General features: G+C 42.0%; 1 protein-coding gene across 3 annotated transcripts in view; it reads right to left on the bottom strand.

The window, feature by feature from the left end:
• Nucleotides 1-23,193, bottom strand: part of llgl1 (LLGL scribble cell polarity complex component 1) — a 34,549-nt gene that overhangs the window by 10,817 nt on the left and 539 nt on the right. For 2 of the 3 annotated variants that reach the window (XM_062438983.1, XM_062438984.1), the window contains exons 2-11: nt 19,615-19,712; nt 8,205-8,286; nt 7,935-8,095; nt 7,700-7,846; nt 4,449-4,611; nt 3,876-4,011; nt 3,395-3,449; nt 2,619-2,773; nt 2,235-2,455; nt 964-1,031 (exon numbers count right to left, since the gene is read on the bottom strand). In XM_062438983.1, the coding sequence (XP_062294967.1) occupies nt 964-1,031; nt 2,235-2,455; nt 2,619-2,773; nt 3,395-3,449; nt 3,876-4,011; nt 4,449-4,611; nt 7,700-7,846; nt 7,935-8,095; nt 8,205-8,286; nt 19,615-19,712 (1,286 nt within the window). Of the gene's footprint in view, nt 1-963; nt 1,032-2,234; nt 2,456-2,618; nt 2,774-3,394; nt 3,450-3,875; nt 4,012-4,448; nt 4,612-7,699; nt 7,847-7,934; nt 8,096-8,204; nt 8,287-19,037; nt 19,561-19,614; nt 19,713-23,193 lie in introns of those variants that run through there. The other variant, XM_062438985.1, reaches the window with a different exon arrangement.

Here is a 23,193-nt window from a genome sequence, read left to right as displayed (position 1 = left end):
CATGCTTTATGCATGTGGTTCAGATCTGATTTTTTTCCTATGCAGCATTTAATCACTTAAATTTACTAGAGCGAATCAGATTTGTGCCAGATTATGTAATGAAAGAACTGTTGAAAACTGGATCCACCTGCAGGGTGGACACAGCTGGTGGCCTGTCATTACTCACTTTTGGGGAATTTCAGACTTGAGACCAGTTAATTAGGGACAGATTATCCAATTGGGGACAAAAGCCATGTCCTCAATTGGAAAAAAGATGATTTTTGGTTAAGTAATTAAGGTTAGGGTTAAGGTTAGGAAGGTAGTGGTGATGGTTAGGGTAAAACTCCAGGAAATTAATTTAAGGCTATGTTCAGACAAAATTGGGTGGTGTGGCAGACCACCAAAGGGTTGAGCAGAGGTATGTGGGGGTGTTTGTGCTCTACAATGTAACGTATCAGAAAATACCATTTTATTGATCTGATTCACCGGCTTTCTCACTACTACCACTCCCTATACTAATTCATGCGCTAGCTCATTCGACCACAGCTGCTTTCAGCTCTCTCTGTTTCTCTCATCATTTTTAAAATTCGTCAGGAAGCCGACGAGCGAAGCCTGATTTTACTTTTAACATTACCAAACGAAGAGAAATGTCCTGCATTCCTCATAGTAATGTCTTTGTCCTCCCTCACGGTAGAGTTTCACAGCTCTGATCAATGTGATCGCCGGCTGTGATTGGCCACCAGGGTGATGTTGGGTTGCGGTTCCCCAAAAGTTTACTCTGGCTCAACTTTCTCACAGCCAAATTGTCCACAGCCAAAATGCACAACCACCATTCAAATGAATGGGAGGACTGATGATTTCGCTACACTGCATGATTTGATCTGAATACGGACTACGTCTATGTAATGTGGTCTGATACGTGTGTGTGTGTGTGTGTGTGTGTGTGTGTGTGTGTGTGTGTGTGTGTGTGTGAGCGCAGCATACCCTGTCAATAGCAGCTCTTGTTGTTTGGGTGGAGGTGCCAGGTTTTTCCCTCCACATATGGGCCAACTCTACACAGACAGAGATTGGATAAAAGTTAGAAAGTTAGAGAAAAAGCAAATTCACATATTAAAAACTTTGACCAACAACATATTTCCTGACGTTTTCCATTTCATCATGACCCCGGCTCAAAATGTACTGGCCCTGACACCCAGGCACGGCCCCACATGGATGAACATGTGTAAACAGAAACTCTCGCTGGCCTCTGCAGCTCGGTGCTTTTGTTGGGTTTTCTCTGTTATAGTGCCAGTCTCTCTGGTTCAGCCTCACACACACAGACAGACAGACAGAGATGATTTACAAACGTACCAGCTGTGAGAGAGTGTGTGTGCCACTGATCAAACAGCTGATCTAAGCTACAAGCCCTTGCACAGCCCTTAATTGCCCACACCTGCTCTTAAAGTTAACACAATACCAGCAAACTGATGGTCAAACTTCCGCTGGCTTCCTCCCAGCTGTCGAGCTGCCAGCGTATGAGCTCAAACTAACTAGTAGCATGAGTAATTATGTAACTAACTATTATGTATCTAACTTATAATTAAGTTACTAACTGTGGTTGTTGCTGTAACTTAAGTGCAATATCCTGATTTAGATTACTCAATTTAAAACTCTGCAATTTCAATAATCATCTATTGGTCCTGCTCTCTATTTGCGGACAGATGTAGCAGCTGAGTCTTGAGATGACATTTGGTAGAAAGCCAAAAAACAACCTGTATGTTGAATCTGTGAGCATGCAGATGTGTGTAGTATGTATATACACACTGACTAGTGTTGATGGCTACATTTATAGTGAATGCAGGAGTTGCCTTGGCGATTGGCTACACTTTGTTTAAGGTATTCTCAGGTTAAGCTGCTTACATGCGTCTTGGATTTACTGTAATTGAATATACCTGCTGCCATGAATAAACCAATTTACAGAGTAATCCTGTCCTCCTGTAGCATCCTGCCAACAGCTACAGCTATGTTCTATGATTAAGCAGAAATCAATTAATTAAAAACTATTCATTTGTGGAAAAGAAATAATGATCCCAATAGTGATGTTATTTGAGAAAGAAAGAAAGAAACTCTTGGTCTTGGTTATTCTAAACAAGTTGACACGTATTTAATGACTCACTCTTAATTAAAGTCTCATTTTGTTACATGAGTAAATGGATTAAATGCATATATAATAAATCACTTAAAAATCAGCTGAATTGACACACTGTGCTTCTCACCCCGTGTGCGTGTTGGCGGCCCTGCTGTGCTTTGCCAGCGTTGACCAGCCTCTCCCAAAGTTTGGGCGGGACGCTGGAGATGTGGCAGGAGCAGGTGATGGCTGAGGAGTGGAGAGGAGCCAGGTAGGGAGTGGGCACAGAAGGCCACCCGGGGGTCTTGAGGTCGATAACGACCAGCTCCTCTTCTAGTAGCACTACCAACGCTGACGGGTCGTCAAACTCTGTGAGGAGAGGCGAGACAGAATATGAAGTTCTGAGACATTTAGACAACACTTTTTATACAAAATTATAGTTTAGCGAGCTGAAAGAGAAGCTGAAAGTAAAAAGGAGAGAAAACTATACTGGACACATGCCAACCATCTTTAATGCTGCCCAGCTCCTCACCTTTCTCTTGCTCTATGCTGTGGACAGTGAAGAAGTCGATGACTCGGGACGTGAAGTCCAGAGTGACGTGGTCTTTGTCCTGTTGAATGGTCAGACAGTGGCGGTCACCGTAGCTGGCTCGGGGCATCCCTCCACTGTATAACAGCACTGATGAGCTAGAGAGAGCCACACAGAAGTAAGGAAATATTTTTTACCATCACATCCATGTTTCAAAGGATAGAAAAGGAGAAAAAAAAACATGCATGCTACAAAAAATTCTATTCATTTGTTCATATATTCATTTTTTTTTTTTTTTACTGGAATTACCAGCTTCTTAACATTTTTTTAAATAAAACAGGGCAAAAATTACTGACTGACCTATTATTTATCCCTACATACACAATCACGAGAATTTAAGACATTTCTCTGTTTTAAAAGGGAAAAAGCCAAAAAAAGGTTGGGAACAGCTCCTCTGGGGAAAATACAGGTGTTTGTAATATCAGTTCTAATAGAAGATGTAGTGTTTAATTTTAATTTTAAATTATAAATATACCAATTGCACTTTGAGAAACTGCAAATGAGCTGCTGATTATGAGCCAATGTCTCTTCGATTTTTACTGCTTTTTATTAGCACTTTGATTACTGTAAACTCAAGTGAATAGTCTTCTTGGAGCAGGAGACAACGTTTTGGTCAAATGGGACATAAAATCAAAAAACAAAAGTAGTACAGATTAACTGCCACTATCTGACTGCACTCATAAGAAAAATGTGTCCCAAAATAGGGACGAATGGCTCACCCTGTCTCTGTTGTCCTCCTCAGGATTTTGTTGATGGCTTTACAGGGAAATGGTCCTGCAACAGACAACAACCAACAGTGATGTTAAAAAATATGAACTGTTCCATATTCCAGAAAGCCTTTTAGTCCAGAGAGGGCATAGAAAAATAAAAATAAAAATAAGAGCCGAGAGAAAAAAAATCATCATTGTCTAGACTGTCTCATAGTCACTCCCAAAAGGAAGCTGACTGGACAAATGCCCCTAATGCTAACACTAATACTAACTATAACCACAAGTTTCTATTATGAGTCACAAACATGGATGACCAGTCATGGTTCATTGAGCCATAGTCTTTTAGATTAGATTAGGTTACATTAGGCCAGATGATACCAGAATACATATTCATCACCAGACCTGGATGACAATATACTGCACGCCTCAAAAATGCTTTAGCTGGTAAACACAAATGTTTGTGTGTGTGTGTTATGTGTGCATTTCTCACCATATGGGATGGTAGAGGACTCTGGCTGGTGTTTGTAGGTGTTGCCGCTGGTAACAGCCCACACAGAGTAGCCACCATCGCTATGGGAGCTGACAAATAAGTTTCCAGAACGTTCCCACACCAGGCTCTCCAGCTGCTGCAGGGGGGCGGGTACACATGTGCAAACACACACACACACAGACCAACATCAGACAGGTCACATAGCAGTACAATCATACATACTATATTTCTCAAATAATGACAACCTGTTGACTACTGAAGGAGTTGCCACTGAACTAATATCAGAGAGCAGAGCATCTTTGAGCAGCTGGGACTTTACTTGAATTAGTCAATGACTTGGAGAAGTGTTGGGAGTAATTATGTCACTTTTAATTGTATTATTACTTTTATCATTCCAAGTTTTATAAAAGGCATTTTAGGAAGAAAGATACTGTATATTTAGTGAACTCTCATGTTCAAAGCAAAGTAACAATTACAAGAAATAAGGCAGCACAATACTAAACTAACGTTTTGTCATGGAAAACTAAAAATGTACATCAATTTGCAATAAACTTTACTCTATATACCAGGTACCTGTTTGCCCAGGAAGAGCTGATCGGCATGACGGGTGCTCAGGTCCCATAGGACAACCAGGCCTCGGCTGTAGCCAATCAGAATCACCCCTGGTTGCTGAGGATGTTCCTGAAGAGATTCCACCGGCCCCAAAGATTTCCCACATCTGTAGTCCTCTGGCAGGCTTGAAGAAACAAAACATTTCCCCATCATCCTCCCACATCTGTCCCATTTACCAGAAAAGATTTGCTTACACTGCATGCTGTAAATTACAAGTACCTACAGGTCAAAACAAGGTGAAATAATTGTCAGTCAAGGGGTGCTTAAATTGTTCATCCTGCGTGCTCATACATACAGAGTAAAGATTAAAGTTGGACCCATAGTCAAAGTATCTCACTTGATAAAAAAACTGGTAACCATGTCGACTAGGAACCAGGAGTCAGTAGATATCCGCAGGAAGATCAGGAGGAACATTCAACACCAGAGAGAGATGGCTCACAATCTTCACACGTTATCATGTGACCAAAGTGAAATTTCGGGTTAAGTGATGATGACTGAGCCAAAAAAAAAAAAACTCAGCATATTGCCTCCTAAGATCAAAAATGAACCTTCATGCTCAAGTATGTTTCATGTTTGTTATGAGTCAGTTCATTTTAAAAAAATTTTATCAAGTTATAACTTTCAAGGCCATTTTTTTGGTAAGAGAGGAGAGCCTAATTCTGACTTCATGATGTAATGTACAATCAGAAAAGAGTGGACTGATTTGTGGGAGCGTGGAGACTGAAAAGGCGAGCTCAAAAGCTTCCACTTCCTTTGCACCAAAACAAAACCAACATTCAGTGTTAAAACAAATGTCTAACAGAATATATAATAAACTCTAATACTGCAGCAAAGACTGCTCATCCAACAGCAACAACAACATCAAGCTGGAGCTGAGCTTGTGAACTAGACATTCCTCTGAGGCAGCAGAGGAATGTAGAGCAGGACACACCCTCAAGATGTCAGAGGATTCCCTGAGCGAAGGACAGAGGGAAAAAGAGGGAGAGAAAAACGATAGAGGAAGAGAGCCGCAGACATGAAATCCAATAAACAAACAAACATGGGGGAGTAGACAAGAAAGTGCAGCAACTTTCTGAGCTCTTTACTGCAGATGAGGCAGAACCATCGCAAAAGACATTGTCAGCTTGTCACACACACACACACACACTTCAAACTGCTTTGGTAGGGTTCACTGAGGAAGATCCTCTCCGGAAGCACAGAGGCAGAAACATTCCCAACAAAGCATTCCATTGTCTCCGTCTCTCTGTTCACAAGTATTTTTAGGGAATCCAGCATCCTGCTACAGAGTCCTGGTGATGAGCCTCTGTGTGTGTGAGTGTGTGTGTATATGTGTGTGTGTGTGTGTGTTGGAGATTCAGCTGAAACACTTCCCCGACCGGAACACCGCATTTTGGCAGCTGGTACAAAGCCTCACTGTCTAAAACCTCCCCTCCTTTACACACACACACACACATGCACACACATTATACGCACAAACACACACACATACACACACAAACACAAAGCCTTATCAGGGCCCTCGTTAGGCCTCAGTTCTGCCCACTTCCCTAAACAAGCCTGGTTAATGAGGGGTTTGGTCAACCAGTAGGACAGTCAGTCACAGAGCATAAAAAGACATCCAACAGAGGCTCTGTGATATACTGCCACTGCATCAACAAGGAATGCAGCAAGAAAAGCTGCCACAGACAAAAAAGAGAATACTTTTTCTAATATGTGTAAAATAAATAAAATCAATACTGCAAATTGCCAGTTTGTCCTGGATCTGTCTTTCAACACCACAGTCCTACAGTGTTTTATTCTAGTTCACTGCTGAACTCTCACACATGGCTATACAGTACTGCACGTCACACTGTATGAATGTTGAGGGGAGGGACAAAATAACAGAAACACCATACAATTGAAGAACCCACTTAACAGATTTATACAGCAGAACTAGTATTATTCTGTGTTGTATTTTCTCCACCCCTCATTTTCCCACAACTTCTACTCAAGAACATTCATCATGCACTCATTTAAATTCTAAACCAACATCATATGATATCAGCCTTGAGTGCACCAAGCTGACTACAAATCTACATCTGATTCATTGTTCCTCACTCACACTGCATACTGTAAACATCCAGCGGAGTATATTATTTTTCACTTTTACATGATGTCTTCCTCCCTTTCCTCTACTCTCCCGACAGCATAAAGGGGATCTGAATGTTCTCATGGCCCCGAACAACACGACTCGGACCCGCCTGCTGCTGCTGCTGCTGTTAGGGTCAGGAGGGATATTTGTCTCTGCGTGCGTGTGTGAGCCGACTTGCTCAGCTGGAACTGTGAGTGAAGGGAGCGCTCAGTGTTAAAAAACATTTCCAGAATCGGAGGCTTTATTTCCCCGTCTGACTCAGAGAAACACATGCAGGCATCTGTCGTGAGTGGTTCTCTGTTTATGGGTCTTCCAAATAAAACAATCCATAGATTACAACTCATCCAGAACTAGACCGCACAAGTTCTAACCAGGACAAAAAGATCAGACTATGTAAATCCAGTCCTCCGAAACCTTCACTGGCAACCTGTTGTCTTCAGACTACATTTAAAAGCATAGTATTGGTTTACAAAGCACTTGCTGGTCTGGCTCTACAGTACATCTCAGACATGTGGTCAGTTTACAGTGCCAACAGATTTCTCTGGTCACAAGGTGGAGTCTGTTGAGATTTGGTTGTTGGCCTTTTTGTGTGTTTTTTTTTAAATGTAAAGCACTTTGAACTGCTTTTGTAGGAGATGGTGCTATACTGATACATTTGAATTGAACTGAATATATCTGGTGTCATGTTTGACATACTCACACTGGAAGCATGAATGTATACTGTGCATGCTCTATGGGCAGAACATGCACACCAGAAACTGACGCCAACCTAGCCGGCGAATTTCCGGTTAGCTCTCCGTTAGCTTGAATGGGGATAAAATAATTTAATTGTGTTGCTCTCCTAGACTTTTCAAACATTATTGGACCAAACTGAAACAAGTCATGTGATGCTCAAAACAATTTATCTACCGTTTTACAGCTGAAACAGTAGCAACAAGTAGGCTTCAGCAGAGCCTGTTACGTAAGTGCGTCAGTGTTTTTGTAATTACTGTCACTGCCAGAGAGGAGACACTAAAGTTCTCCACTCCGGCTTTAACATTTTTTAAAAATAATTTCTTGGCGTGTCATTTACGCATCTCACCTCTGTGTGACCTGATCCTGGAGCAGCGTCTGGTTGTCCTTCAGCAAGAGGTGGGGCAGATCCAGGAAGTACACGCCCCCTCCCTCTGTTCCAATGCAGAGCAGGTCACACGACCTCAGCAAGAGGAGGACTGTCACCCGAGTGGCACTGGGAGGAAGAGGAGAGGGAAGATGAAGCATGAGTCATGAATTAACCTGTGAAATTCCTGAATTTACAGTATAAACAGGATCTGTACCTGCAGCTCTCAATGCCAGGTCTTCCTGGGAGGCTGTAGCTGCCCACTTCCTGTAGAGAGACCACGCCCTCTCTTTTAACACCTCCCACTTCCCTGGGGGCCGCGGCCACCAGCTCCCACAGGTGAATAGTGTTGTCATCCAGCAGTGACAGCAGATGACCCTATCGCAGAGCAAACAAGTCACACATTAACATTCCACATCAGTTTGGACGCCATTAACATAATCTCTTTTTTTTTTTTACATTCAGAAAATCCTGGCACAGAGCTCACCTGTCCAGGCAGGAAGTGGATCTGTGTGACAGCAGTGGTGTCTTGGTGTAGTCCTGTGAACTCCACGCCAGGCTCCCCGTAGCTGTGAGGATACCGTCAAGGAAATACACAACAGAGCAAACCCTTACACAGCACAGAGTGAAGAGTGCTTGAGCAGAGTTATCCCCTAAAGTCCACAGCCAGCAGAAACACCATAATCCCAGTTTGAGCTGCTGGAGCAGATGTGAGAGACTAAGTCAAATGTGAGAATCAAACACAGTGGGAACTTCCAACTTACGCAAGAGTTTTTTGACATAAATTTGGAAGGTGCAACCACTTTTATAGTGGAAAAGTGCTGTCATCTTAATAGTACAAGGAAGTATAATTTTAAATGTGTTTTTTTAAATAAAGTATAACTATGTATGAAGGAACAAGGTTGTGAATTTGTAAAAACTGTCTTAGACACCTGATGGGTGTCTTACTGCAGAGCTGGGCAACGCTCACAGTGCATATTTTAAGTAATATAAAAAATTAGAAGAAAAGAAAAACAAGATAAAGAACACCTATATGAAAATAAAATAAAATCTATAATAAATAAAAAGTTATGTAGTAACATAGGTACGTACATATTGATATGTGAAGACTACACAGCAATAAAATAAACAATTTAGTGAATTGTGTTTTGTAGTAAGTTGCATTAGGCCTGAGAGTGTCAGTCTGGGATGGCATACATTTTTTTATTTATACAAAATTTAAAGTAGATCAAAGGATTGTGATGTCAGAGTGGGTAGGGGTATTAGTCATTCATGTCACAAATTAAAGGAGCAGTGTATAAGATTGATTGGCATCTAGGGTTCTCTCGCCCCTCCTCTACTCTTCCAAGTGTGTACAAGAACCTACATTGGCCGCAAAATGCATGAAAATGCAAAAGGCCCTCTCATTCCCAGTGTGATTTGTCTGTTCTAGGCTACGGTAGAAACATGGCGGTGCAACATGGTGACCTCCTTAGAAGAGGACCCACTCCCTGTGTAGATATAAAAGGCTCATTCTGAAAAAGGTAATAAAAACTTTGATTTTACAACAATTAAAACATACCTATGAATATTATGTTCCATTTCCTCCAAGTCTGTTTCACTAGATAACACTAAATCTTCCTTTAAGAAATCACACTATACCACACTAACAGAAAACAATGATACTGTAAAAACATTTATATATACTATAATAAATCCCACATTATTGATATTGCTTTATATCAATACATGCATATAAAGACTTTAATCTGCCAGCTCTGTTGTTGGATAACATCCAAAAAGAGACACACTGCATTAGCCCAGTTTACCATTCATCTCCTTCTCTCTCTCCCTGTTAAATCTCTTTCATCGGAACTCTAATAGCCGCAGCCCAGTATAGCACTACATGTCAAGCATGGCAGCAACACCGCCAGGGTTAGACTTCCAATCATGGTTTAAAAATATGTATTACTGGTACGGTGGGACTGTTTGCTCAAAAAGTGTCAACCAAATGGCAGACTTAATTTCTGGCTGTGTGGAAGGTCATGTTCTCCAAAAAGGGACAGATCATAGAAACTAAAACCAAAGATATGACACATTTGTACACAGCATGAACACCACATGCACTCGTGACAGCTCAGCATCACCGGCCCATCGCCACATTAACACACATGCCACCACGCAGCGAGGAACATCTTAAGGCATCCTTTCCATCTTCAAAACATTTTTAAAAATAGATTAAAATGTGACCGGTAGGATAGAGTGTGACACACACACACACACACACAAAACTGTTAATTCTCAGCTGTAAACAAACAGAAACATACTGGTTGGGTCTAATAATAGGGAAGAAATTAGAGTGCTATAAGAAAGCTCATAGCAATTACCAACAACAGATGACGCAGATGCTCAAAACCACCACTGTGTGTGTGTGTGTGTGTGTTTGTGTATGTGTATGTGTATATAATCAACAGCAATCTTTACAGAGTCCTCGCCTTTGTTAGACCAGTAAATGAAGCCGAGCTGATAAAATAAAAGGCTACACTTAAGAACTGTGACGCCATCTACACAACTCGGCTAAACTGTGAGTTAGCGCACACCCACTAGCTTGTGAGCAATACTGACACACTTAAGCCCACTGCTTACATAAGGCTGTAGGAATGTGGATTAAATATGCAGAAAAATAAGGAAATCTGGAGAGATCGAGTGTTTGTATGCCACTGTGTGGAGTTGGTTTCTGCATTTCTATCGCTATCTTTTTTATTATCATCTACAGTTTTTTCCCCTATGAAAAAGGGAAATAATATACCTAGATACATTATTCATCTCCTCGTGTCATTCCCATTTATATCTTTAATTTACTGGATTTTTCTTTCCCTGGAAGACTCCAAATCAATTTATCTTCTTCTCTTTTTTTCTTTAATCGCTCTAACTCTAAACCCTGTGAGGGAAATGAGTGACTACATTCCCTCCACCCTCCTTCTACCTCCTCTCATTCTCAAGCTCTGACAAACATACCTGCAACTCCTCTCACCCCTTCATTCCTCCCTCCTTCGCTCGCTCCCTCCCTCTGCTGAATCCCCAGAGGCCCATCTGAGTGTTATACTAGCATTCCTTGGTGTTGTCACTTCCTGTCCCCTGGTTTTATTCCCTGCAATAACACATGCCTCAAACAGCTGGAGGTGTGAGACAAAAAGTCTCCGATGGGTCATGAACCACTGGACCAGATACAGGGAGGGGGGGGGGGGGGTTAGACACCAAAACAGAGAGTAGAAGCGAAACCACAGTTTTATAAAAAAGAGTTTTGCAGATTTCAACTCGCTTCATGTAACCAGAGAGATGAAACTGAAGTGAGAGCAAGAAAAAAAAAAGTGTCAAACAGCTGTGTTACGAGGAGATGAGATGTACAAAGCGAGGTCGACAAACTGTGAGGAAATAACTATGCTGGAAAGAGATAGTGCGACATTTAGGAAAAAAAAAAAAAGAAATTCTGCTGTGTTGGAAAAGATAGGAGTAAGAAAACTGACAGGAAAGTAAATGTGTGGGGAAATCAGAGATCCACAGCTGTGTAAAAAATTTCAAAAGGCCTGAAGACAGATGGACTGAAGTGGTTTGTGCATGTGACCGCAGCTCATTCATCACAAATCTATACAGCATTTGCCACGCCATTTAAGCTAGCTGTGCAAAAAAAAAAGTGCAAAGAAAGCTGTCAGTGCATGGAGAAAAATAAAACCACTAATGACTATTTAAGACTATGTCAGAAGCTTGACACTTGGCTGGTCTTTAGTACCTCTGACAGCAACCAGGCCACTAGCATCTCCAATTTCAAACTTTGTCCTTCCACATAAACCCCAAATAATTATGTCGCACATGCAGCAGAAGAGTTGTAAGGCAGGGCAGAGGTCTTCAGTGCTAAACAAATGCAGGGTGTGACGAGGACAACTGTGAACTAACAGCTCAACTGTGGCATTGTTCACACACACACACACACACACACACACTTCCTGGTCGTGGTGATGTCAGAAGACAGCTGGTAGAGGGATTCCCCGGTGATGATGTCATCACCTCCTCACTAGCGACAGCTGTGCAGTAGATGGAGTCCCTTTTTTTTTTTTTTTGCTTTAACCTCATTACAAGTTTGTGTGCATGTTTGTCTCCTCTAAAATTAAGCTCCCTCCCCCAAGGGGTCTGCTGATTGGCCAACAACTCCTCAATAGAAGTGGGCAGATAATAAATGTGTAAATGTGTCACATTCCTGTGCTCCCTTTTAAAAACACTGATACATAACTCTGCTGGCATGTAAAGTATAAATAATTAAAATTCACACAAATAAACACATGCAGACGCAGCCTCATCAATCTGCTTCCACTCACGTTAATCTCTGGTTAACCATGAACTTGACCGACAGAAAGAATAGCATTAACAAGCATTAACATTGTTTTCACACGAAGAGGACATTTTAAGCTGGTGGCTAATAGCTTTGTGCACATTAGTTTAACAGAAAATGATAACTTAAACTTTCAATTTAATGTAGGCAGCTTATATTCTCTGAACATTGCCATCACCTCTAGCTGATTATCTAAATACCTTTGTTACAGTCATTGTGTCCACATGAGTCCAGTTTCTTATAAAAACCATAATCCTATTACCTGTACTCTGTGTAGTGCCAGTCAATCTGTTATGCCCAGTCAGCATAATGAAGAGGTCATCATGAACAGCAATTCCAACATGAAAAAGGACAGAGCAGTGTAATTACACATAAACTGATTAGAGAGGGATTAACTGGAATTAATATGAATAGACAGAAAGGCTAAAAGTCTGTAGTATTACTAATGGCTCATACCCACATGGAAAGGTTTCATCCTCTGAGGAGCATGAATGATTAATTCAATCGCAATCTCCTCTTTAGATTTAGTTTGTTTTATTTTTTGATATATGGTGTAGTATAACACAGGTCAGAGAGACACAATAAAACAGGATTCCTCCTCTGAAGATCATGAATATCCACAGAACATTTCTGGGAAATGAAAGAATGACTTTTAGATTTTGTCATGAACCAAATCTTTAGTCAAGGGGAGATTCTGGTTGGATTGAGGCATGAAAAATGGACACATAACAAACAGTCCCCTTCACTTCAAACATGCCACATAAAGACGTGGCTAAATTTAAAAGATCAGGATAAAAAGACAGAAATGTCGGATGAAAGGAGCTGCTGCAAATTCTCAAGATGCCTAGCCAGGAAGGAACATCAGAGGCTACACACACACACACTCGCACGCACGCACGCACGCACGCACGCACGCACGCACGCACGCACGCACGCACGCACGCACGCACGCACGCACGCAAGGCCATAACACCAAAAAGCTAAAAGTCAGGTCAATGCTCGGTAAAGAGCTGGAAACACTGACTCAAAGCAGTAATTCGACAGCCTCCTCTTCAATCCAATTTGGACATGAAAATTGAAAGTACCAATAAAAAGCTATGAAATGAACCACAGAAACTCAACAGCTCATCTCATAAAAAGCAGGGAAAGACCCAACGGAGACAGCAGACATCCTTAAAAAATAAAATAAAAAGGTTCAGAAACAAGAAACAGAGATGTTGGATTAGGCCAGCCCTCCCGCCCCCTGAATCTTATTCAACATGGGAGACGTGAATCTTTGTGCAACCTGTTGAATGACGCGCTGGTTTAAACGGTGGTGCTCCGTGCAAAGAAACTATTCAAATCAACCTGCACGTTCTGACTGTGGAACTGGCAAAGATTTGCTGCATTGCTCACCAGAGAATCCTGAAATGCACACAATGGAGGCCTACAGTAACTCATAATCACTGAATCACTGTCTCTTCCTCTCACACACACACACACACACACACACACACACACACACACACTCACTCACTCACACACACAGAGCGCGATTGCCCGGTGATGCAGAGAGAGAGCGTTAGCAAGGATAAAGCGATTTCACGGTCTGAATACAGACAAACAGAAGGCATTGTCCTCCATGCGGACACACAGACAACGGCCAGCACACTCGCTAACACACACACACACACACACACACGACAGAAGATAGGGATGGGCAGAAAGGAAGGATGAACTGACCCAAGGATGAACATATAAGATGACCACACACAGAATGTCAGAAAGAGAGAGAGAGAGAGGTGACAACATTTTACAAGCAAAATCATAGAAGAGTTTTATTTCCAGACATCAGACAAAACGAGTCAAAATAGTTTTGTTTGAAACTCCTGAGGCATTATCTGTGAGCATTTTCCCCTCCAACTCCTTTTCCTTCTTACACACACACAACACACATATAATCTCAAACTCTTCAGACGTCTGGCAACAGGCAGCCTTACAACAAGACAAGCCAAACAACTCCACCCACCCACTACAGAAACAATCCCGTCTCATTTGCATCCTCTCCCTCTGCTAGTACCTCTCAACCTCCCACACTTCCCCTCTCTCTGTCCCACTCGTTTAGCACGCACGCTCTCCCCCCGACAGCTCGTCAGGAAGAGGATATACTTGACTTTCAAAAAACCAACAGCAAAGCACGAAAAAAATGTTTAACCGTAATGCAAACAACTCCAGAGGATGACTTATAATGATTTTTGCTGACTGGCGTGACCACCTGAAAACTTCCACTTACCGCCTGTCATCTACGTTTTATACAACGGTGTAATTAAGGCAATGTTTAGACATGTTTAAAGATAGAGCTAGCAAGTATGCGGATGCTATTACTCTCCAGCACTCAAGATGGACTTTCTCTTCCTTCACTTCATCGATCCTGACTGATTCAGCCCTTCGGGGACTGATTATTTTCACACAACTTTGATCTGTCAGTTCAGATAAACGTTCGCTTTGTTGTGCTCCTCTCGTCCACCTCCTCGACGTTTTGTTCCTTAACTCTCCCATTCAATAACTGATCCGCTCTGTCCAACTCGGCAAGCCCACACACCCTTTCATCCCCCGCCTCTCTCCAAAAACTGGGCGAGCAAAAGTGTGTGTGTGTGTCCATTCAACTGTAAGTGTGTGTAGATGTGGGGGTGAGGCTGAGGAGGAGGAGGAGGAGGGAGAAGAGGGAATTTTAAAGGTCCTGCCATTCTTCAGGAATATCAATGAGGGTTCAAGTTATAGTCAGGGGACTGAATGACAGAGAAAGTCAAAATGAGGAGGCAGAGAAAAAAAAAAAGAAAAGACATGACAAAAGAAAACAAAAAATAGGAGGAGTGAGAGTTAGCAGAGTAGGTAGTGTGTGGGCATGAGGAGAAAGAGGTGAAGGATGGGAGGAATGTAAAACGAGTGAATCAGACTCAAGCTAAACTGAAAGAAATGCAGGTTACATAACCTGTATGATTTTTTTTTTCTTCCACAAATGAGCCTCCAATACAAACCACAGTCTGTGCCGCTCAGCATCAAAACTAATTAATTTGACTGGGGACTAATCAAAAGCTGGAAATTGTTGGGGAGAGGGCAGGAAACCACACACACACACACACACACACACACACACACACACACACACACACACACACACACACACACACACACACACACACACACACACACACACACACACACACACACACACACACACACACACACACACACACACACACACACACACACACACACACACACACACACACACACACACACACACACACACACACACACACACACACACACACACACACACACACACACACACACACACACACACACACACACTAAAGCAGCTGTCACGGTCAGTTTCTCAGGTCACCATGAGAAGAAAGATGAAATATATTCAATCCCCATCATTTCAATACTCGTAACACATGATTCACAGTGAGAAAGCACATATTTCCCCAGAATTTCAGACGAGCGCCACTGGTTGATTAAGACAAAACATGAAGAAATGTTGGTTAAAAAAAAAGTAATAAAACTTCAGATTTTTCATTTTTACAGGCGAATACATTCCAGTTGAGAGACAAAATCTGATGAATCAACACGAAACAGGGTGACCATGCAGTGTGGAGTGTGTGTGACCAACAGGATGTCAGACAGACAGAGAGAGAGAGAGAGAAAGAAAGAGAGCTGACAGCTGAAGCACACCCACAAACACACAGATCAAAGCTCTGCTCTATGTGTGTGTAAATATTAGCTTGTCCTCAGGCTGTTGGATTGCCGATACTGGAGCTTCATGGTCATAAAGTTTCAGTGTGATTCAGCACATATTGGATTGTCCTGATAAAGTTGCAGCAGCACAATTTCATACCCACAGATAGGTGTGTGTGTGTGTGTGTGTGAGCAGTGATTCCTGAACTTTTTACCCATACCAAATGCATTTTTACCGACAAACACTGATGTCAGATGTGCTGAGCTGTAGACTTTTAAAGCTCTCCAGTCTGCAAGCACTTCTCATCCCAGGCTACTGCACTGGTTGTCTTGGAAACCAATTCAAAAGCTCCCTTTATTAAGACTAGACTCACCAACAAAGCTCTCGCCCAATCTGCGCACACATACACACACACACACACAGAGGGAGGGTTAACCCAGGGCAGCGCAACATGCATTCCACGACAGGAGACAGACTCCTCGAGATCGGCCCACCACCCCCACACATTATCTCTGTCGACATACACACATGCACGCATGAAAAAAAAAACCCGAAAAAAAACCCACACCACATTGTCCCCTTCCCTTCGCTGAGCCCCAGTCTGTGGTCGAAGCAGAAACTCTCAGGGCGTAATATGACTCTGGCTTTATAAACACGCAGAGAGAGCGAAGGAAGCAGAAAAGAGAAGAGAAAAAAAAGAACAAGTGAAATAGCGAGAGAGGCTGAGAGAGGAGGAGAGATCACGCCGAGACAGAGAACGACAAAAACACGTACAAGTACCGCTCATTTTGCAACTCTCTGCTCCTTTTTTGTAACGCAGTCAATAACCTTCACGTCTCTGCTCAGCCAAACTTCCTTTTGGTTTTTTTCTGATCTACTCCTACTGCTCGACACACACTGTACACTACACAGGCGTCGTGTTGTGTGTGAGCGTTGAACCACACATCCGACACTACAGGCAGTAACTGGGTGTGTGTGTGTGTGTGGCTTAGGTCAAACCCAAGTCAGTGAGTCTGTGAGATTATCAGGGAATGTGGACACACACACAAAAAAAATGAAGGCTATTTTTTCAACTGAATGAGATTTGCAGACAAAATCAAGGTGCATGCTGCTCTGACGTGAATTCTTCACAACAAAATCAAACCATTTACTATTAAAAAAAAAATCATTCTTTCTGCCTGTTTTGTGTTGTGGTTTCAAAGATGGTTTCCAGTCCAATTTGGCTCGCTATGACTTGTATAACAGCGGCTACAAAGTGATTGAACGCAATTGTTCTCAATCTTTTTTGGCGTGAAAACAAAGCAATGTTTACTAGCCAACAAGAGTCATGAGCGCTCCAAAAAAAAGACGATTTTTCCAACTCAAGCTGAATGATTTAAGAGGCCCTGAGAAGTGAAAATTGTCCACTATTTAACAAGGAAAAGGCAAAAAATGTTGTGTAACTTTTCCAAATGGATTTACTTCTGGGCCCTCTGGGGGGTCCTGACCCTCATGTTGGGTGTTGGGAATCCTTGATCTAATGCAATAAATGTGTGAAACAAGATATACAATTCTGTAATATTCCTGTAAAATGACCGATTTGTAAAAATTTCCAGATATTCCCAGAGAGGGTGTACATTTCTTCACTCTGCAGCGCTCCAGTCTATGCGGACTTTACAGAAATTCCAGCAGCAGCTGGGACTTTTGCGCTAGGTAACACCGTGTAGCCGTGTGGTGAAGTTATTCTGCCTCCCCCTCCATCTCTTTCACACTCCCTTGCCTTCATGGCCTCCCTTTATCTCCATCTCTCCCCTCCCTGCTCCATTTCTCCCTCCATCTATCTTTCCCTCTCTCTCAGTAGTGGAAGTGCCTGGTACCACCAGTCTCTCTCTCTCTTTCCACCACCCCCCCCCCCCCCCCCCCCTCCTCTCTCTCTCTCCCTCCCTGAAAGCTGCATCTCAAAGAGTTGATTCTCCAGTGCATGTCCATGTAACACACACAAAGCCAGCCTCCCTTCCCACACACAGCTAAATGTGTACATACTGACTAAATAACAATACGCAGTTGCTATGGGCAAACATTCAGATGCACACACTGGCATGTTTGTGTGCTCATAAATCCTGTTACATGCTCCTCGCTGCAGGTCACACACACTCACAGATGAAACATGCGAGACGAACAGGAAACATGTGAGGCAAACATGCAAGACAAACACACTTAATATACGCTTTAAAAACATCAAAGCTCTTCTTTTTCTAAAGATGATGATTCTGATGATCTGAAGCTAAAACTCAGCAGCTTGATTAGTAAACAAAAGTTAAAGTAAAACCTAACACAGACCAACATCACCTACTCAAAGTACTGTAGCAGCAGACTGGCAACGGAGATCAACAAACATGTCAGAGTTGTGTCATGTGGACAGAGCATGAGCCTCTGAGTTGCTGAAATTTTTACACAAGTGTCACTGACACGCTCTTCCAAACTACGGTTTGCTAAACAGCATCTCACAAGCCAAACTGACTCGTTTCAGGCGTCAACGTTCCAACTGACACAAGTTTTGCACCGTCACTGCCGGCAGTTGGAGGTGTGATTCCCAGTGGCCACACACTAAAAAAATGCATTAGTGGCATTTTGAGTCTCAACAAAACATTTGCCAAATGGCGCCACAGTCCTATCAACTATGTAATATGTTACTAAGTTAATTGTAGGGCTCTAGTGACAACACAACAGCAGGGCAAGAACACAAGCAGTCAGATATCAGGTGGTCTATGCACTTTGTCACTGGCTGCACTTTATTGCTTGCTGTTCTGTATTTGTAATGTTGTAATGTGAAATTCAGCAAACATTTTTTATGTTAGGAAATTACTTTGAAAATGAGCCACACCTGAAATGTCCAATGTCCAAACGAAGGACAGTTTGAGTAATAATTTAAAAAGTTTCAATTCCTTCAATCTCTCCATTAAACATGTTCCTCTGCTACCTTCAGTTTATGAGGGAATGGTGAAGATGCTGAAACATCCCACAGAGACAGACAGCACACACAGCAACGCTCAAGAGATATTATATAAACAGCACTGCTGCAGATACTACAGTTTATCTTCACCATCAGGCATCATCAGAGCAAAAAACCAACAGTGCCAAAATAACATAACTCAATACACTTTAAACTGCACCAAATGGCGTGGACTCCTTGTGCTTTGTCAAATCGCAATGGCGGCAGTTTAAAGATTCAGTAGTATTCATCCACCCACCTGCACAGGAGATGAGATCGAGAGTACGACGGATGCATGAAACGCTGACCCCTGTTACTGAAGACGGCACAGTAGCTGCACCGCAGAGCTGATGTGGAGATAAACAGAGCTCCACTTCAAAAGATGCAAACTGACAGTTTCTGTGCTCCACTGTTCAGAGGTTTTCTTAGATCATTTCTCACCTGCCAATCATAGTTGGCTGAATTGTGGGATACGTAGCCAGCTGTGACTTAGCTGAACAATATTATAATAAATACATCTGTTCAATTGGTTTGATAACTATACATGCACGCGTGTATTTCATTTCTCATAATTGTTCATTTCTAAATTGTGTATCCTGATTACTGCAGTACAACCACCACTGGATTGTGGGCTGATTGACTGGTTAAACATCTGGTTACATGTCATTGGTTGTTAAAGCTATTCTCAGTTTAAATTATATGTAATTCAGACTATTTATTTATTGAAAACTCTGATACGAGTTCACTTGAGTTGGTCATTCCAGCCTTACTGTGAGTGATGGAACCAAAAAATTAATCTGGTAGATGCATCAGCTCCATGATGATAAAAAGGATACACTTTGATGGCTCCTGACTTTGTGCCGATGGCCATAAGCTGCAGCTTGGGGTCAAAGGCCAAAGCACTGGGTTGATGGGGGAATCCATGCTCCACAGTCTAGAGAAACACAGACAGACGAGAGAGAGATTAATAGACGACACAAGAAATAAAACAATGAAGTGAACACTCCCAGATTTATTCTTCTTACATCTTTCCCCTAAAATACACCCTGTCATGTCTGTCTGTGTGTGTGTGTGTTTACATCTGTCAGACTGTATAGTCAGTGAGGCGTCTAAGTGGGAGGACTCCCTTAATAAAGTTAGAGGAAAGTTCTTAAAAGCAGTGATGGCAGCAGCATTGCTTTATTGCAGCGCCATGCAGAACTTGTTAAATGGGATTAACATAAATTCACAGCTTTTCCTCCTGCCACTGTCAGCAGAGGACGAGACAGCTGGGAAAGCATTCAGATCTACAGAAAGAGGGAAAAAAGAGCAGAAACCTTCTTGTAGGAAGAGACTTAAAGCTACATTAAAGAGGTCAAGGGGGTCTTTCAAGTTTTGCAGTCAAGGACCCCTGACCAGACTGTGTAATCAACAAATCTGGAAATGACTTATTTAGCTTGGGACTCGAGCTGCAACCATTGCTCAACTGACTGAAAAGTTGACTGACAGAAAATTACTTATTACTTAACTATTTTGATTATCAATTCATGGTTCCAACTTCATTTAAAAAAGATATTGTGGCTTCTTTAGTCCTTTGTGAACTGAATATCTTTGGTTTGTTGACTTGGGTTGGAACAAAAAAAAAAAATACAATTCAGATTGAATCTTGGCCTTTGGGAAACAATGATCTTTTTTTTGGTTTTTTAACATTTTCAGACATTTAAGCCAAAAAACTAATAATTTAAATCGAATTTAAAAAATGTTACTAGCGGCCTACTTGGGACCTAACTCTGTCTTTTAAGTACCGGTCTGATCACACACACACACAGATAAAGTCACATCAAAGACTCACTCCTGTTGAGAGACCACCTCTGTGATAGTTGTGGCAGCTGGTGTCTGACCTTAAAAAAAAGTGTGTGTGTGCACGTGTGTGCACGTGTGTGTGTGTGTGTGTGTGTGTGTGTGTGTGTGTGTGTGTGTTGTCACAGTGCAACAAACAGTTCATGGACTTTAGACATGATACACTGTTCAGCCAACCTGATTGCACTACTTAGACCACATTGACTTTCTCTTATATCTTTGAGTTTTCACCCATTGACGACTCATTGTTTTGCCCTTTCTGCCGCTGCTGTCGCTCGTCATCTCCCCGTACATTCTGACATGAAGCAACTAACCAGTTAACTCTTCAAAACCCAAACTACAAACTATGTGTGTTTTAACGCTGCACAACTTAACATGCAATAATCATCATCTCAGTTTCCAAAATGATAAAAAGTTGAAATCTGTAACTTCTAACTTAATGTCAAGCTCTGCAATAGAAAAAAAACTGAAATCCTGGTTAAAATCAACATTTTGGAGCTTTGGTAGTAGGGTTGTGGGGGGGCCTGCTGTTGAGCCAATGTAGAGCTGGAACTAACAATATTTTCAATTATTCATTAATCAATTGGTCTATAAAATGTATGAAAATACTGAAAAATGTTCAGTATGGTTTCTTAAAGCCAAAGTTCACATCTTCTCAATGTCTTGTTTTGTTCCATTGTACATGACAGTCTGTTGTCATGTACGGCACATAAAAGCTTGAAATCATCATTTTTGATAGGCTGCAACCAGCAAATCTTTGGCACTGATGTTCTGACGATTGACTTATGAAAGAAAACGACTAATCCTTGCAGATCTAAGTTGGACAGCGCACCAGATTATGAAGTGTGGTTTTTGCCAAGTCTCATGAGCCACATTTAATACTTAAAATGCAAACATAGTGTAAAAAGACATCACTCTCTAAAATCTGGCTCCATTCTGACCTCATTCAGATGGTCAACCAGGACAAGTACCCCCTCACACAAGCTGTGACGAGCTGGTCGACATTTGTGAGCAGCAGAATAAATACGCTTGAGTGTTTGCTTGTTGTTACAATAGTCTTCCTCACAGAACAATTGATTAATCAAAAACATCAGCTTTCCTGGCTTAACTGTATACAACACTGATGCTTTATGTTTCAGAGTGGCTGTCAACCTCAAGTGTTCATTTGAATTCACCATTTGTAATTTTGGACGCCTTATGAAGGATTGGGCTGTTAGCCAAAAGGTTTAAAGAGAAAGCAGGTTTCCCTTATGCATTACAAATATTTATTTGTCATCAATTATCAACCTCTCCTCGCTTGTATCCCACTTTATGTGCACTGCATGTCTAAATAATCTAGTGGAGTCTGGTTCCTTTGGACCCGTCAGCCCCTGTGCGTGATGAACTGTGGCTTTCAAAAGTTTGGGCAGTCCTGCTCTCTGAAACACTCTGCTCTACTTTTTGAGTAACACTGTACAGATAAACAGCGGCCTCACCTAACCCGAGTTCAAGGCTGCAGCAGTGCATAACCGCTTTGTCTTTACACAGTCGTCTAGCATGAGCGTGGACACCATTGACTTGAAAAGATTACCTGCAAGCGGATATTTGATAGGCACGTTTATCAATACATTCCACAGACTTGACAAACGGGCACCACGGGCTACTTATAGTCTCCCACCAGTTTAGCAACAGCAGTCAAGGTGACAACATGCAACAAACTGAAAGTGGATCTGAAATCTGCTCAGTCCAGGAACTCTTAAATAGACCTCCTAGCTGTCAGGGTGAGGAGGGCGGACAATGTGAACTCAGGCACAGGGAGGCTGACTATATACATGAACTGGTTTATGTCCATGTGGATGTGATGCCAGAATGGAGCAGCACGAAATCTGACACTCATTTCTGTTTCCCCTCCAGACCCTAAAAAACTGAAACGAGGAGAGGTCTGAGCTCCCGGCACCACCACCACCACCACTCCAGCGAGGGGAAGACATCTGCAAATCTTTGCATGATAAAATGTTGCAGTAGCTTCTGTTGGCATACGTTGAAACGCACGGAGAAGTGTCCTGGAAAGCTGGGCATGTCGGCCAGCTCGTCCCCCTCCATAAAAACCCTGACATCAATAAATAAGCACTGGCATACATTAGTTGAAGTTAAAAGGATCTGAGAGTGTTCACCATCTTTATTTATAGATATTTTTTAGATTTGTGTTAAATCATTTGTTCAGATTGCACAAAAATATTGTTAATCTGATCTAAACCTATAAAAAAGGAAGGGAGAAGGCATAAGAGTTTAACTGTCACTGCAGTTGCACCCACTAATCAATATCTGAAATGTGGGTCACACAAATTACATGAAGCATAAAACTGCTGCAACACAATTTGAACTAATCTTGGTAATCTGTAGCCCTGATTATCCCATCATCATCATCATCATCATCACCACCAGAATAATCCCTATCACTGGCACACAGTAATCAGTTGTTGATGGTATCACAGTTCACTTCAAACGCGGGCCTCGTTTGGATGGAAGCCAATTAACACGCCATGAAAACAACTGAAACCCATCAACAAAAAGCCAAGTCCAGTCTGTGCTACAAC

This window comes from Scomber scombrus, chromosome 18, assembly GCF_963691925.1.
Source record: "Scomber scombrus chromosome 18, fScoSco1.1, whole genome shotgun sequence".
NCBI lineage: Eukaryota > Metazoa > Chordata > Actinopteri > Scombriformes > Scombridae > Scomber > Scomber scombrus.
Note: the sequence above shows the minus strand (reverse complement) of the source record. Positions and strands in the feature narration are given on the sequence as shown.